A 14,909-nucleotide genomic window follows, 5' to 3' on the forward strand; every position below is an offset into this window, starting at 1 on the left:
CAGCATTACAGGACTGGCAAAGGATGACACACATGAATGACATAGAAATATATATAAAATTTATGCATACAAACTACTGTACTTTTAGCACTAAACCTTTTCACTAATTTAGGAAGATGTAAGTTATACACTCACCATATTGTCTTTGGTGGTAGAGTACAGGCAATGTCCAATAATCAGTGTGTGTGTGTGTGTGTGCAGCATAAAACCAGAGAGTAAAGGGTTACAGAGCAGGGCTGCAAGGCTCCTGAGAGCAGTGAGTCAGCAGAGTGATGGAGAGGGAGGAGTCACCACAATGCAGGCAAGCGAGAAGGACACGCCCCCTCCATTTGACAAGATGGAAAAGACATTGAGCAGCTGTAATATGCCATTTATTAGTAAGATATTGGTGATAGAGGCATAAAAAACCACATGTTTATGATCAGGATGAAGTACTGAGTAACATAACAGTTTTGTTTTTTGTGGTATCTGACAAGGACGCTTTAAAGTTTTTAGATTTTTTTTTTACCTAGGAGCTATATGACAGCCTTGTAGGGATAGATAAAAATCAGTGGGAAAGTCTGCGCACGGAACTCTTAGGCCGGGTTCACACTGTAGAATATCTGGTCAGACAAAATACGGCTCAGAGATTCTGAGTGCAGCCAGCGCTGACTGAATCAGGCACTAGGACCGTGCAGACATTGCCTTCCCCATAGACGGCAATGTCTGTGGAGCCAAAATCCGCCAGAACAATGAACAAGTTATATTTTCTGGTGGAATTCTTCAAGCGGATTTTCCTGGAGGAAATTCCACCCCGAAACCTTTGTGCAATGTGCAGCAGAAACCCATTGCCAACAACAGGACGGAATTACACTTGGAAATTCCATTGCCATAAAATTCTGCGTGCAGCAGTGTCTCATTCTTTTCATGGGGATGCTAATGCTCTGTTTACAATACTGAATTTCTGTGGTGAAAGATTCTGCTATGGAAATTCAGAATTCAGACCGGCCAAAAGAATGAACTTGTCCATTCTTTTGGCAGAATTCCGCTGGACTGCACTGCCATCTATGGAGGTGGTGAACGACTGCGCTGATAGAATAGTTTTTTATCGTTTGGGGTCTAAGTGCCGGGATTCCCACTGACCAGAAGAGCGAGCAGGGTGTTAAAGGGGTATTCCAGGCAAAAACTTTTTTTTATATATCAACTGGCTCCGGAAAGTTAAACAGATTTGTAAATTACTTCTATAAAAAAATCTTAATCCTTCCAATAGTTATTAGCTTCTGAAGTTGAGTTGTTATTTTCTGTCTAACTGCTCTCTGATGACTCACGTCCCGGGAGCTGTGCAGTTCCTATGGGGATATTCTCCCATCATGCACAGCTCCTGGGACATGACATCATCATTGAGCAGTTAGACAGAAAACTTCAGAAGCTAATAACTATTGGAAGGATTAAGATTTTTTAATAGAAGTAATTTACAAATCTGTTTAACTTTCCGGAGCCAGTTGATATATAAAAAAAAGTTTTTGCCTGGAATACCCCTTTTATGCTCCTTACCCCATGTGACAGACTTGTCAAAAATTACTGCAAATTTACAGCCTGCAAAGCCAACGGCTTCTTGGGCATACTGGGAGTTGTAGTTTTGCAACATCTGGGGGTCCACAGTTTGGAGACCACTGCTCTGTAATCTTTAAGGCCTTACTGTTATTTTGTATGAAATGAATATTTTGCAGTGTTAGAGTGCCCCCTAGTGTTCACTTGATGACTTTTCTCTTTCTAGGGTTGGTTTCTCAAGATTGTGAAATATGACAATATATAATATACTTTACTTCCATTCATTCCCATGTATATAAAAAAAACAGACAGAATTTTCTGCTTTATTGCGTGTGATGCTTGACGAGCATTTTACACTTTCTTTGACTTTTAATGTTTTAACTTGGACATTGTTTGTTTTCAGTATCGTCAGCTAAATCTCCTCTTTACCCCCTACCGTAAATTATTTAATGTCTTAGGAGGAGATGTATCAATATGTGTCTGTGTGCAGCCACTTCACAGCCTTTTTTATTTATTTTTTATTATGTGTTTTTGGCTTATGTAAGCCAAATTTATCAAAAGACTGATAGATTTTGCACAAATGAAAAACCACCTCAGAACGTTCTGTAGGGTGTAATTTTTTAAGGGCAAGGCAGAGGTGGTGTAAAGTTGTGATTTTTTTATTTTTATATTTTTTTTTACTTTTGTGCAATATTTTTGGAGTTAATAAATCTCATCCTAGGGCTGGGCGGTATGACCAAATATGTGTATCACGGTATTTTTTTTAACTTACGGCGGTTCCATGGTATATAATGGTATTTTCACCCCACCCCCAAATCATGTGACCCGCCTGCGCTGTTCTGCTCCCCCCAATTAATGATCAGCCCAGCGGGGTACTACTCACAGATGTAATCTTCAAGCACTTTCCTCCTCCTCTTTGTTGGGGGCCGCCGGGCGCTGGAACTCACTGTACGCCAGTGGTCTCCAACCTGCGGACCTCCAGTTGTTGCAAAACTACAACTCCCAACAGCCCTTGGCTGTCCGGGCATGCTGGGAGTTGTAGTTTTGCAACAGCTGGAGGTCCGCAGGTTGGAGACCACTGCTGTACACTGTATACCTATGCCCGGGCTGCAAAAGATACAGAAAATAAACTTTTAACTCGCCCACCTCGGTCGCACGCTAGGGGCGGGGGAGGACAACCGTCAGCCTATCACCGGCCGAAGTGATGTCCCGCCCCGGCTAGTGATAGGCTGAGCACACTGTCATGTAAGAAGCTAGCGGGGCATCGCTCCGGCCGGTGACAGGCTGACGGTTGTCCTCCCCCGCTCCTAGCGTGCGGCCGAGGTGGGTGAGTTAAAAGTTTAATTTCTGTATCTTTTGCAGCCCGGGCATAGGTATACAGCGTACAGCAGTGGTCTCCAACCTGCGGACCTCCAGCTGTTGCAAAACTACAACTCCCACATGCCCGGACAGCCCTTGGCTGTCCGGGCATGCTGGGAGTTGTAGTTTTGCAACAGCTGGAGGTCCGCAGGTTGGAGACCACTGGCGTACAGTGAGTTCCAGTGCCCGGCGGCCCCCAACAAAGAGGAGGAGGGAAGTGCTTGACATCTGTGAGTAGTACCCCGCTGTGCTGATCATCAATTGGGGTGGGGGGGGCAGAACAGCGCTGGCGGGTAAACATAGGATTAGTTCCCAATGTGGGGACAGCGCTGCGCTAGGCTGATAATACATTCCCGAGGGGGAGGGGCCCAACCGGTATTGCGGTATGGGGGAAAATTCATATCGTGCAGCCCAAAAAATTCGGTATTCGGTATGAACCGGTATACCGCCCAGCCCTATCTCATCCATAGTCATAGTCACTGCATAGTCAAGAGTGAAGCACTGGAGACGTGGAATACTTCTGCGCAAACACTAAGGGGTAGATTTATGAAAACCTGTGCAGAGGAAAAGGTGCCCAGTTGCCAATAGCAACCAATCAGATCACTTCTTTCATTTTGCACAGGCCCTTTAAAAAATGAAAGAAGGGATCTGATTGGTTGCTATGGGCAACTGGTCAACTTATTCTCTGCACAGATTTTGATAAATCTTCCCCTAAGAGCGCAAAAATTTGGCACCAAATTTTTGCCAATAAAACGTCAGGAAGGCAATAATAAACCTCCCTCTATGAGTCTGTTATATATATATATATATATATATATATATATATATATATATATATATATATATATATGATACTGTATTGTCAGCAGGTGATTGGTTGATAATCCAATCAGAGCTGTATACAATGCATTTGGAAAGTTTTTAGATCACCTTTTGTCATGTTTCGGCCTTGTGCTAAAATAAATAATAGTAATTTTTTTTTTTAAATTCTCCCCCTCCCCTCCTCATCATTTTGCACTCAGTACCTCATAATGAGAATATGAAAATATATTTTTTTTTCTTCATTTTTGCACATTTATTAGAAAGGAAAAAACTACAATTTTGCATAGATATAAGTATTCAGACCTTTGGACCTTTTGCATGGAAAGTTTCCAATAACACAGTGGCCTTCATTATTCTTAAAGGGGTACTACGCTGCTCAGCATTTGGAACAGTTTGTTCCGAACGCTGGAGCCGGGAGCTCATGATGTTATAGCCCCCTATATCTCTACAGAATACCATCAGAAGCAGCAGCTTGGAGGACATTTGGTATCAGTAGTAAGCAGTATATATTTTCTCAGATTGAATGGGGTATAACTGTGGATAGGGGATAAGTTAGTTTTTGCTACACAACCCCTTTAAATCTCTTTTCAATCATTTCTGCTCCCATCTCCATCCTTTCACCTACTTTCTTTAAAACTTGATTAAGCAACATGTAAACTGATCCCTCAATAAAGTGTTGGTCCACAAGATGGAATTGAGCTGCTTTATAACCGTCTGGAATGAGGGGGTGGGGTAGGAACTAGAGGAGCATTCTACTCTGATAAGATATATTGTAAAGTTTCTCATTTTTACTTGTATTATACATTTTTGAAAAGTTTATTAAAACAGCAGTGACCATTTATGTTAACAGCAGTTTGGGTGTGATTGCTTGGAAACTAACCTGATAAGAAGAGGAAGAAGCATTTTACTCTGATAAGATATATTATAAAGTTTCTTACTTTCACTTCTATTATAGAAAAGTTGGTTGATACAACAGTTACCATTTATGTTAATAGCAGATCTCCTGTTTACTGTATATAGGGGCAGGCAGTGACTGTTTGTAACTGACCCTATGAGTGTATTTCAGATCTCACTGGTTTATGTGACACATGAGTAGGATAAATTAAAGGCTTATCACCAAATGACTTTTTTAATTAAATCTCAGTTGGGTTTATTGCATAAAGGACCTGGATGGAGAATAATTCATTGATCGGAGGGTAAACATACACAGGGGCCATGAGCACAAAGCAAACCGAGGAGACGGGTATTTATGGGCCTCTGCAGCCGCCATGTCTTCTCGTGTGATGGCGATTTCCACATTATTGGTGGTTTGTGTACAGGCCGTATAATTTATTGTCTACAATACCTGGATGAAAACTTCCTACAATAATAAATACAGTATTTTATTGCTCGGTGCAGCCTTCGTTTTCCATTTGTACACACACAGGTTTACGGCTTATTGTGCCGAGGTTCAGGAAGCGGTTTGTTACCACTTGTTACCCTATTATATCATTAGCCGGACAGATACGATAATAAGATTATATACACTAATGAATTATGGCTTTTTGTACAAATAATTGCATACACCAATAATTTTTTAACTGTGTCTTAACCCCTTCTCTGCCAAGGATGTATTTGTTATGTCCTCGCTACTAAGTGCTCTAGTTCATACTGGATTGTGACTAATAATAGTAATAAACAATAAGCAAAGGAATGACACCGGCACTACTGTCTGTTTAGAAAAGTTCAGACACAAACGGACCTCTTCGATATAATTCAGAATTCACAATGAATGGCTTTATGGCTCGTGTTAAGACGACTTCAGGTGGTGCTCACATTCAAAGGAGACAGTTCACATTGAGCAAATATTTCACGAAGAAATTAGAAACAATGGAGCACTCACCAAACTTCGAAGTCTTGAAAAGCAAGCTTTTATTCCAACATAGGGATCACATTACACGGCAAGGAGCAGGATAACGGGGTGCGGACATGAGGCGAGGGGTGGACAGACAGGTGAAGGAGCGACAATTGTTTCACGCTGTATAGCGCTTCATCGGGCTCCAGACTGAGGTCACTACGTAGAAGAACGTATTATATGCAACAGGTAGGCGTCACTCATAATTAGCATACCAAGGAAAGTGAAAAAAACATAGATTTACAACACGTAAAAATAGTATGCAAACAAAGTGACAAGTGCAAATAACTAACAATGCTAAAAACAATGTTTCAATTCAGCTTTTTAAATGAATACTCCTAGTTCATTTTTATCGTTAAAGCCTAAGGGGCCCATGGCTTCGAGGTGGATTATCCATTTGGCGTTCGCCTGCATTAGTGCTTTGTGTCTATCGCCGCCTCATTCGGGTGTATCCACCCGTTCGATGCCGGCGAATTTTAGACATGATGTGTCACCTGCATGGGAATTTTTGAGTTTTTGTACACCTATTCCTGTTTGGATAGAATGTAAATGTTCTTTAACGCGAACGATCATCTGCCTCTTGGTCTTCCCGATATAGAAAAAACCACAGGGGCAGGCGAGACAATACACTACATTCGTTGTCTTACAAGTAATGAATTGTTTAACCTGTATATAGTTACCTCCTATTTTTAAGATATTCTTAGAGATGTTAGTGACATAGGGAGCAATTGCCACATTGTAATCGCGGCTGCTGCGGCTCCCAGCATCCAGGCGCAAATATAGACAAAAGGAGATCCAAGAAAGGGAGATGAATCGCGCTGCCACAAGAAGTATATATGGGTAAATTTATTGCACACAAAGGATCCACGCAACGCGTGTCAAAGCCGTTCGGCTTTTTCGTCAGGCGTCAAAAACGAAAAAGCCGGAATGGGTTTGAAACGCGTGGCGTGGATCCTTTGTGTGCAATAAATTTACCCATATATACTTCTTGTGGCAGCGTGATTCATCTCCCTTTCTTGGATCTCCTTTTGTCTCTAACCCCTTTATGGGAAAGATTAAAAAATATTTAAGTTTCGTGGATGACCTTTTTGTCATTTGGGACGGGAGTGAAGACAAATTTTCTAATTTTGTATCTCATCTAAATTCAGTCAATGATGTGAACATGATTTTCACTTCTCTTTTTGGTAACCTATCTTTGGCCTGCTATTGCTGTCTAAAGGGGGGCCCTGCTATCTACAGGGGGAGGGGGGCTGCTGTCTAAACGGGGGGCCCGGCTGTCTACAGGGGGGGGGGGGAGGGGGGCTGCTGTTTAAACGGGTGGCTCTGCTGCTGTCTAAACGGGGGCCCTGCTGCTGCTGTCTAAAGGGGGGGGGGGGGCCTGCTGCTGTTGTCTAAAGGGGGTGCCCTGCTACTAATGTCTACAAGGGGGGGGGGGGGAGCTGCAGTCTACAGGGGGGGCTGCTGTTTACAAGGGGGCTGCTCTCTACAGGGGGGCTGCTACTAATGTCCACAAGGGGGGGCGGGGCACTGCAGTCTAAAGGGGGGGGCTGCTGTTTACAAGGGGGGCTGCTGTCTACAGGGGGGCTGCTACTATTGACTGCCGGGGGGTTTCAGCTAATGTCTGCAAGGGGATACTACTTACTATTAAAGGCAATCTTAAAGCAGAGTCACCTGCACTAACTTAAATTCATAGGTAGATAAGTCAGGTGACCCGGTTTCTACCGCTGCTCAACATGTGGCCTTCTGTTTTGCCGCCAATGCAAATTCCCCGTTCTGTCCAATGGAGAAGAGAAATCTTGGCTCATACTACAGCAGCCGCCTCCATTGCGCACAACAAGGAACCCATATATCATACGGTAAGCAGCGCCAGAAACCGCGTTGCCTTACTGTCAGATTCCCTTTAAAATAAAAGTACTCGTACTTGGTATCGGCGAGTACTAGAATTAAAGTATCGGTACTCGTACTCGGTCTTAAAAAAATGGTATCGGGACATCCCTAGTAATAAATGCTGCTTTCAAAAAAGTAGAATTAAAGAGTAGAGAGGAACTTCTAAGTAACGATAATAAAAGTAAAAGAAAAAAACAGGCAGACAGATTTTCATTTAATAACACTCCTATGAACACAATTGTTAGAAATACTATTAGACGTAACTGGTTTATACTTGAACAGGATGATGATTTGAAAACCATTTTTCCCCAAAACCGATTATTACCTATCGTAGAAACAAAACTCTCAGGAATTTAATTAACAGTATAAAAAGAAAATGCAAATAACAAAAAAGTAACTGGTTAACTGACTCAAGACCAATAGGAAATTTTAAATGTGGCAATTGCTCCCTATGTCACTAACATCTCTAATAATATCTTAGAATTAGGAGGTAACTATATACAGGTTAAACAATTCATTACTTGTAAGACAATGAATGTAGTGTATTGTCTCACCTGCCCCTGTGGTTTTTTCTATATCGGGAAGACCAAGAGGCAGATGATTGTTCGCGTTAAAGAACATTTACATTCTATCCAAACAGGAATAGGTGTACAAAAACTCAAAAATTCCCATGCAGGTGACACATCATGTCTAAAATTCGCCGGCATCAAACGGGTGGATACACCCAAACGAGGCGGCGATAGACACAAAGCACTAATGCAGGCGAACGCCAAATGGATAATCCACCTCGAAGCCATGGGCCCCTTAGGCTTTAACGATAAAAATGAACTAGGAGTATTCATTTAAAAAGCTGAATTGAAACATTGTTTTTAGCATTGTTAGTTATTTGCACTTGTCACTTTGTTTGCATACTCTTTTTACGTCTTGTAAATCTATGTTTTTTTCACTTACCTGGGTATGCTAATTATGAGTGACGCCTACCTGTTGCATATAATGCGTTCTTCTACGTAGTGATGTCAGTCTGGAGCCCGATGAAGCGCTATACAGCGTGAAACAATTGTCGCTCCTTCACCTGTCTGTCCACCCCTCGCCTCATGTCCGCACCCCGTTATCCTGCTCCTTGCCGTGTAATGTGATCCCTATGTTGGAATAAAAGCTTCCTTTTCAAGACTTCAAAGTTTGGTGAGTGCTCCATTGTTTCTAATTTCTTCGTGAAATTTTAATAATAGTAACATTTTGGTCTTTTATTTATTTATTATTTTTAAAGGGGTACTCTGCCCCTAGACATCTTATCCCCTATACGAAGGATGTCTGATCGTGGGGGCCCCGCAGCTCGCACCCCTGTGATCTCTGTGCAGCACCTGGCGTTTATTTAGAACGCTGGGTGCGGGCGGCGGGGTTGTGATGTCACAACCACGCCCCCTGTGATGTCACGCCACGCCAACTCAATGCAAGTGTATAGGAGGGGGCGTGGTGGCAGCCACGCCCCCTCCTATAGACTTGCATTGAGGGGGCGTGATGTGACGCCATGAGGGGCGTGCCCGTGACGTCACAACCCCCGCCGCCCGCTCCAAGCGTACGGAACAAAATGTTCCAAATGCTGGGGCAATGGAATACCCTTTTAACTTTAAAAGGAGCCCAGGATCAGGGTTGTAGCCACAGTCTACCATGGACTTGGTGGTAGAAGTTGGAGCTTCACTTTTTTGCAGTCAGAACTTCAGCATATATGAAAAGCAGAGGGGCCCTTCTGGAGGACATGCCGTCAGGAAGAGGAGGAGGATTTGTCACACTCCTCCTGTCCAATTATTTCTTTAGGTGACCTCAGGAGGAGGAGTAACATGAACCTTTTCTCATGTCACCACCTCTTCATCAATCAGAGAGCACGCTGGCTTTCTGTAGTCACATATGAGTACAGTGGTCCCAACTTACAATGGCCTCAACATACAATATTTTCAACATACAATGGTCATCCTGAAACCAATAATACTGTGAGGGACCACTGTATATCCTTTTTCCAGAAAAAAGATCAGAGGCCTCATCTACTCTACTCTGCACAGAGTTCATCTGTTTGTTGACTCTGCTACCTAGATATTTACCAGCATCCAAATCATGGTGTAAGGCTGCGTTCACACGGCCGTCTAGACCTGTCCCGTTCTTCTCCCGTCTAAAATAAAAATGGACTTAAAAAAAAAAGGACAATAACGGATGCAAATGGATGTTATTCATTTGGATCCATTTGGATCCGTTAGTGTTCAGTTAATAAACCAAAAAAATACTTTTTTTTTGTCCTGCGCATGCTCAGAAGAAAAAACGGATTGAAAAAACGGATGCAAATGGATGATATTAAAGGCTCATCCGTTTTCCATAGACTTCAATGTTAAATTTACTGTATCCCTTTTTTTTTTCTTCATTTTTTTTTGATGGGAGAAAAAATACAGCATGCACCGTCTTTTCTCCCGTAAAAAAAACCGGAAAGACAGGTGCAAACGAATGTGGAAGGATTTAAAAAAAAAATCCCATGGACATCAGTGTTATTATTTTACAATTGTTTGTAATCCGTTTACAAGCAGCAACAACGGAACCTAAACAGGGAAAAATCGGGGACAGACGGCCGTGTGAACGCACTCTAAGTCCCACCAATCACTCTCCCCACAAACCTCTATAAAGTACATATTTATTTTTATTTTTTATTCTTTATTTGTTCCTATCCTGATCTCCAATGTAAAAGCCATTGACTGCTTCTCTAGCTATAGTCCTTACAGGTTTGCATCCATAGCTATAACAATTTAGGCACCCATTGCATCTTACAGTTTGTAGACTGGCCATCTCCCAGTATATAGACTGGCTACTTCACCCCCTCTTAAAGGAAATACCGGCTCTTGTGAAGGATACAAATGACTTCTTGCGAGCATTGGGGGACCTCCTGGTGCCTGACAACTGCATTCTGGTATCAATCGATATCGAAAGCCTATATACAAGTATCCCCCAAGAGAAAAGTATAGAGGTCATCAGGGGGTTCCTCCAATGCTCGGGACGAAGTGTTGAGTATATCAACTTAATTTGTGACTCGCTTAATTTTATTTTATCCTGTAATTCCTTTAAATTTAACAATGACAGGTTCACACAGACCAGCGGGGTCGCCATAGGGACCCCGGTGGCCTGCACTTTAGCTAACTTATATGTGGCGTGTTTTGAGCAGAAATATGTGTTCTCAAGTAGGAACAGGTTTATTAGTCACATTGTACAGTACCACAGATTTGTCGACGACGTTTTCATCGTGTGGGCGGGGACGGAGTCCACCTTTGTGGACTTCGTTTCCGCTCTAAATGATGAAAACGACATGAACCTAAGGTTCACATGGAAAGTTGGGACACCGACATTAGAATTCCTTGACGTGGAAGTTAATGTTGCAGATGGTAAGGTAGTCTCTAAGGGTTACCGTAAACCTACGGCCTGCAACTCCCTCCTGCACTTCGGAAGTTACCATCCCGAACATGTAAAGAGGGCTGTCCCGTACGGACAGTTCCTAAGACTTAGAAGGATCAACTCTGAAGAAAGGGACTTCGAGGTGCAGGCGGGAGAATTGCTTGCCAGATTATTATTACGAGGTTACCCCAAGAATATTTTGGATATGGCTAAGTCCCATACAAGTCTATGGGAAATATATGTTACTGCATAACTTCCAAACGGCTGGAGATATTTCGATAATACTTGGTCACATGTTACTTATATGTCCACTTAAAATATGGGATAGTTAATTTAACCCTTAACTACCCCCATTTGTGAGGGTCAGGGTTTTTGTTTAAAGTCCCATGCAAATCAATGGGAAATGTATGTTCCCACATAACTTCTGTACGGCTGGAGATATTTTAATACCTGGTACACATATTAAAGGGTCGGAGTATGAGGACGGGATATGAGGTCGGGATAGGAGGATGGGATATGAGGTCGGAATATGAGGAAAGGATATTAGGTCAGGATAGAAGGTCGAGATAGGAAGACTGGATAGGAGGATGAGATAGGAAGTCAGGATAGGAGGTCGGGATAGGAGGTCGGGATAGGAGGTCGATATAGGAGGACGGGACAGGAGGTCAGGATAAGAGGTCGAAATAGTAGGACAGGATAGGAGGTCGGGATATGAGGTTGGGATAGGAGGTCGGGATATGGGGTTGGAATATGAGAACAATATATGAGGATGGGATATGAAGTCAAAAGCTTCCTCTGTTGATTTTCCTCCACAACAAGGATTAGGAAGGAAAATCTGGGCAACGCCGGTTACTCAGCTTGTAGACCATAAGTGTCATCAGGCGACTGCATTATAACTTGAGGCACCTTCAGGTAAAATGCCTTTTAATATACCAATTCAGGATTCCCTCTTTGTGGCTATCAGTATAACCCTAACCCTGTCCAGCCTGGGACATAACTAGTTCTTATGGGACCCCATAGTGAAATCAGGAATGGGCTCCTGTCTTGGTGACCGTGGCCTGAACTTTAGTAATTAAACCAGCAGTATAATTTTCTGCACTGAAACCCGCAGCGACAAATCTTCACCAAACAGTGTGAATTTGGAGCAAAATATGTTAACGGTTTAAATAAATAAATAAATGTATCCGAAATCTGCAGTCTGCAATTTTGATGTGGATCTGGACTTCTTCATAGAAGTCAATGAGAAAGAAAATCTGTAATAAATCTACAGCATATCCGCAGCATCAATTGGCATGCTACAGATTTAGAATCCGCACCTCAGATCAATTTTCACAATTTTTTGCAGATTTTTTTTATTTTTTTTGCAGCTCATGAATGAGACTTCTAAAGGTCTCTTTTGCTTATCAAATGCTTGAATACACTTTGGATTTTCTGCACAAAGATCCCCTGCAGCAAATCCATAGCCCATCTGTACTATTTAAATTGTACAATAAAAAATAAGTCCAATATGGTGCGTCGTAAGGAGTGTAAGTCCACTGATGTCCACTAGGTGGCGCACAATGCTTGTGCTATAGGCCATATGTCTCACCTGCAGCACGGTAATAACTGATATACCGTATGTACTGTGGCTGTCAGATATATAACGTGTTTTCCCACATTAAGATATGTGCCTTGTCATTATTTGGTATTTGTCGTATCTCGCATTAAGCCTTTTATCCCTGTTATTATTAGATTTACTGTCCCTGACATCACATTTTTGACATTTATTGTAGCCTGTTTGTTTGGGACAGTTTATTGTAGGAAATGAATGTATTTATGTACAAGGGCTTACAGCAGTATTTCCCAACCAGGGTGCCTTCAGCTGTTGCAAAACTACAATTCCCAGCATGCCCGGACAGCCTTTCTTTTGACTGTTTGGTTGTGGTTGTGGCCACTTTTCGGTTGCAGTGAAGCCGTATTCACTGACCTTGAAGTGTTACAGAGTGTTGCAGTGCGACATGGAGATCTTTGGTCATGTGACCCCTGTTGTGGCAACAACCGCTTTTTACCCCTGCTATATGGTGACAGTGACTCCTGACTTTCTTATAATTTACAGTAGGAGGCACTATCACATCGATGATCTGCCTCTCAGAATTCAGAACTGTCCGTACTGTTATGATAACCCTGCCTGTCTTGTCTCCGCAGCTCTGTGTACGATGACCAGCCAAATGCTCACCAAAGGTTCATGGAAAAGCTTGACACCCGGATTCGAAATCATGACCGGGAGATCGAAAAAATGTGCAATTTCCACCATCAAGGCTTCGTCGATGCAATAAATGAGCTCCTGAAAGTGAGGGCCGATGCTGAAAAGCTGAAGGTAAGGCGTTTTGTTTAACTTTCTGTCTAAGGCTGGGTTCACTCTACGATTTGACCATACGGTCACCGGATTTTTGCCCCGTATACGGTTTTGTGCGGAACCTAAAAGGAAATGAATGAGATACAGGCGGGTCCGGCCGGATCCAGTGACTATATGGTCAAATCGTAGTGTGAACCCAGCCTTACTCATCTAGACCAGTAAATCCAGTAATATAGTGTCCAAGCCTAATATATGACCTCTGCATGGTCACATGACATGCTCAGGGTGGTCTGGTACAAGCTAGGTCTCCAAACTGAAGACCTCCAGATGTGACGAACTGCAACTCCCAGCCGTTGGCTGTCCGGGCATGTTGGAAGTTGTAGTTTGCAACATCTGGAGGTCTCTACAGTTTGGACACCACTGAGCTAGAGTATACTATATGCACTTTCAGTACTGACTTATAATGTTCTTGACAAGTCTGATTCACAACTGTGAGAGCTGTACTGGTGTCCATTTAATATGCACCAAACAGATTTATCTATCTATCTATCTATCTCATATCTATCTATCTATCTATCTATATCATATCTATCTATCTATATCATATCTATCTATCTATATCATATCTATCTATCTCATATCTATCTATCTATCTATATCATATCTATCTATCTCATATCTATCTATCTATCTATATCATATCTATCTATCTCATATCTATCTATCTATATCATATCTATCTATCTATCTATATCATATCTATCTATCTCATATCTATCTATCTATATCATATCTATCTATCTATCTATCTCATATCTATCTATCTATATCATATCTATCTATCTATCTATCTATCTAGACAAAGAATTAGTCATCCAGCACTTTAGTTGATACCAAACTATTATATGGACCTGGCCTACAGGTGCACGTTACTAGGCTAGATATACAGCAACAGAAGAATGCAGCAGCACACTGCCAGCACAAGGATATAGGTGAAACATGAAAATGCAGTTAAAACATGGAGAGCTATACAGCTATGGTGTAATAGATGCAAATGTGAAACTATGAAATAGTGAGGCACTTAGCTCGCAAATTTGTCTCCGCCGGCGGTCAAATAGCTTGGACCGTCCCACTATTTCATAGTTTCACATTTGCATCTATTACACCATAGCTGTATAGCTCTCCATGTTTTATCTGCATTTTCATGTTTCACCTATATCTTTGTGCTGGCAGTGTGCTGCTGCATTCTTCTGTTGCTGTATATCTATCTATCTATCTCATATCTATCTATCTCTCATATCTATCTATCTATCTATCTCATATCTATCTATCTATATCATATCTATCTCTATCATATCTATCTCTATCATATATATCTATATCTCTCTTATCTATCTATCTCATATCTATCTATATCATATCTCATATCTATCTATCTCATATCTATCTATCTCATATCTATCTATCTCATATCTATCTATCTCATATCTATCTATCTCATATCTATCTATCTCATATCTATCTATCTATCTCATATATATATCTATCTATCTCATATATCTATCTATCTATCTCATATATCTATCTATCTCTCATATCTATCTATATATCTCATATCTATCTCATATCTATCTCATATCTATCTATCTCATATCT

General features: G+C 41.7%; 1 protein-coding gene across 5 annotated transcripts in view; it reads left to right on the forward strand.

Moving 5' to 3' along the window:
- Positions 1-14,909, forward strand: part of EXOC6 (exocyst complex component 6) — a 303,616-nt gene that overhangs the window by 62,017 nt on the left and 226,690 nt on the right. For all 5 annotated transcript variants that reach the window (XM_056529421.1, XM_056529419.1, XM_056529417.1 and 2 more), the window contains exon 2: positions 13,103-13,274. In XM_056529421.1, the coding sequence (XP_056385396.1) occupies positions 13,103-13,274 (172 nt within the window). The remainder of the gene's footprint in view (positions 1-13,102; positions 13,275-14,909) is intronic.

This window comes from Hyla sarda, chromosome 7 (genome assembly GCF_029499605.1).
Source record: "Hyla sarda isolate aHylSar1 chromosome 7, aHylSar1.hap1, whole genome shotgun sequence".
In the NCBI taxonomy this organism is placed as follows: domain Eukaryota; kingdom Metazoa; phylum Chordata; class Amphibia; order Anura; family Hylidae; genus Hyla; species Hyla sarda.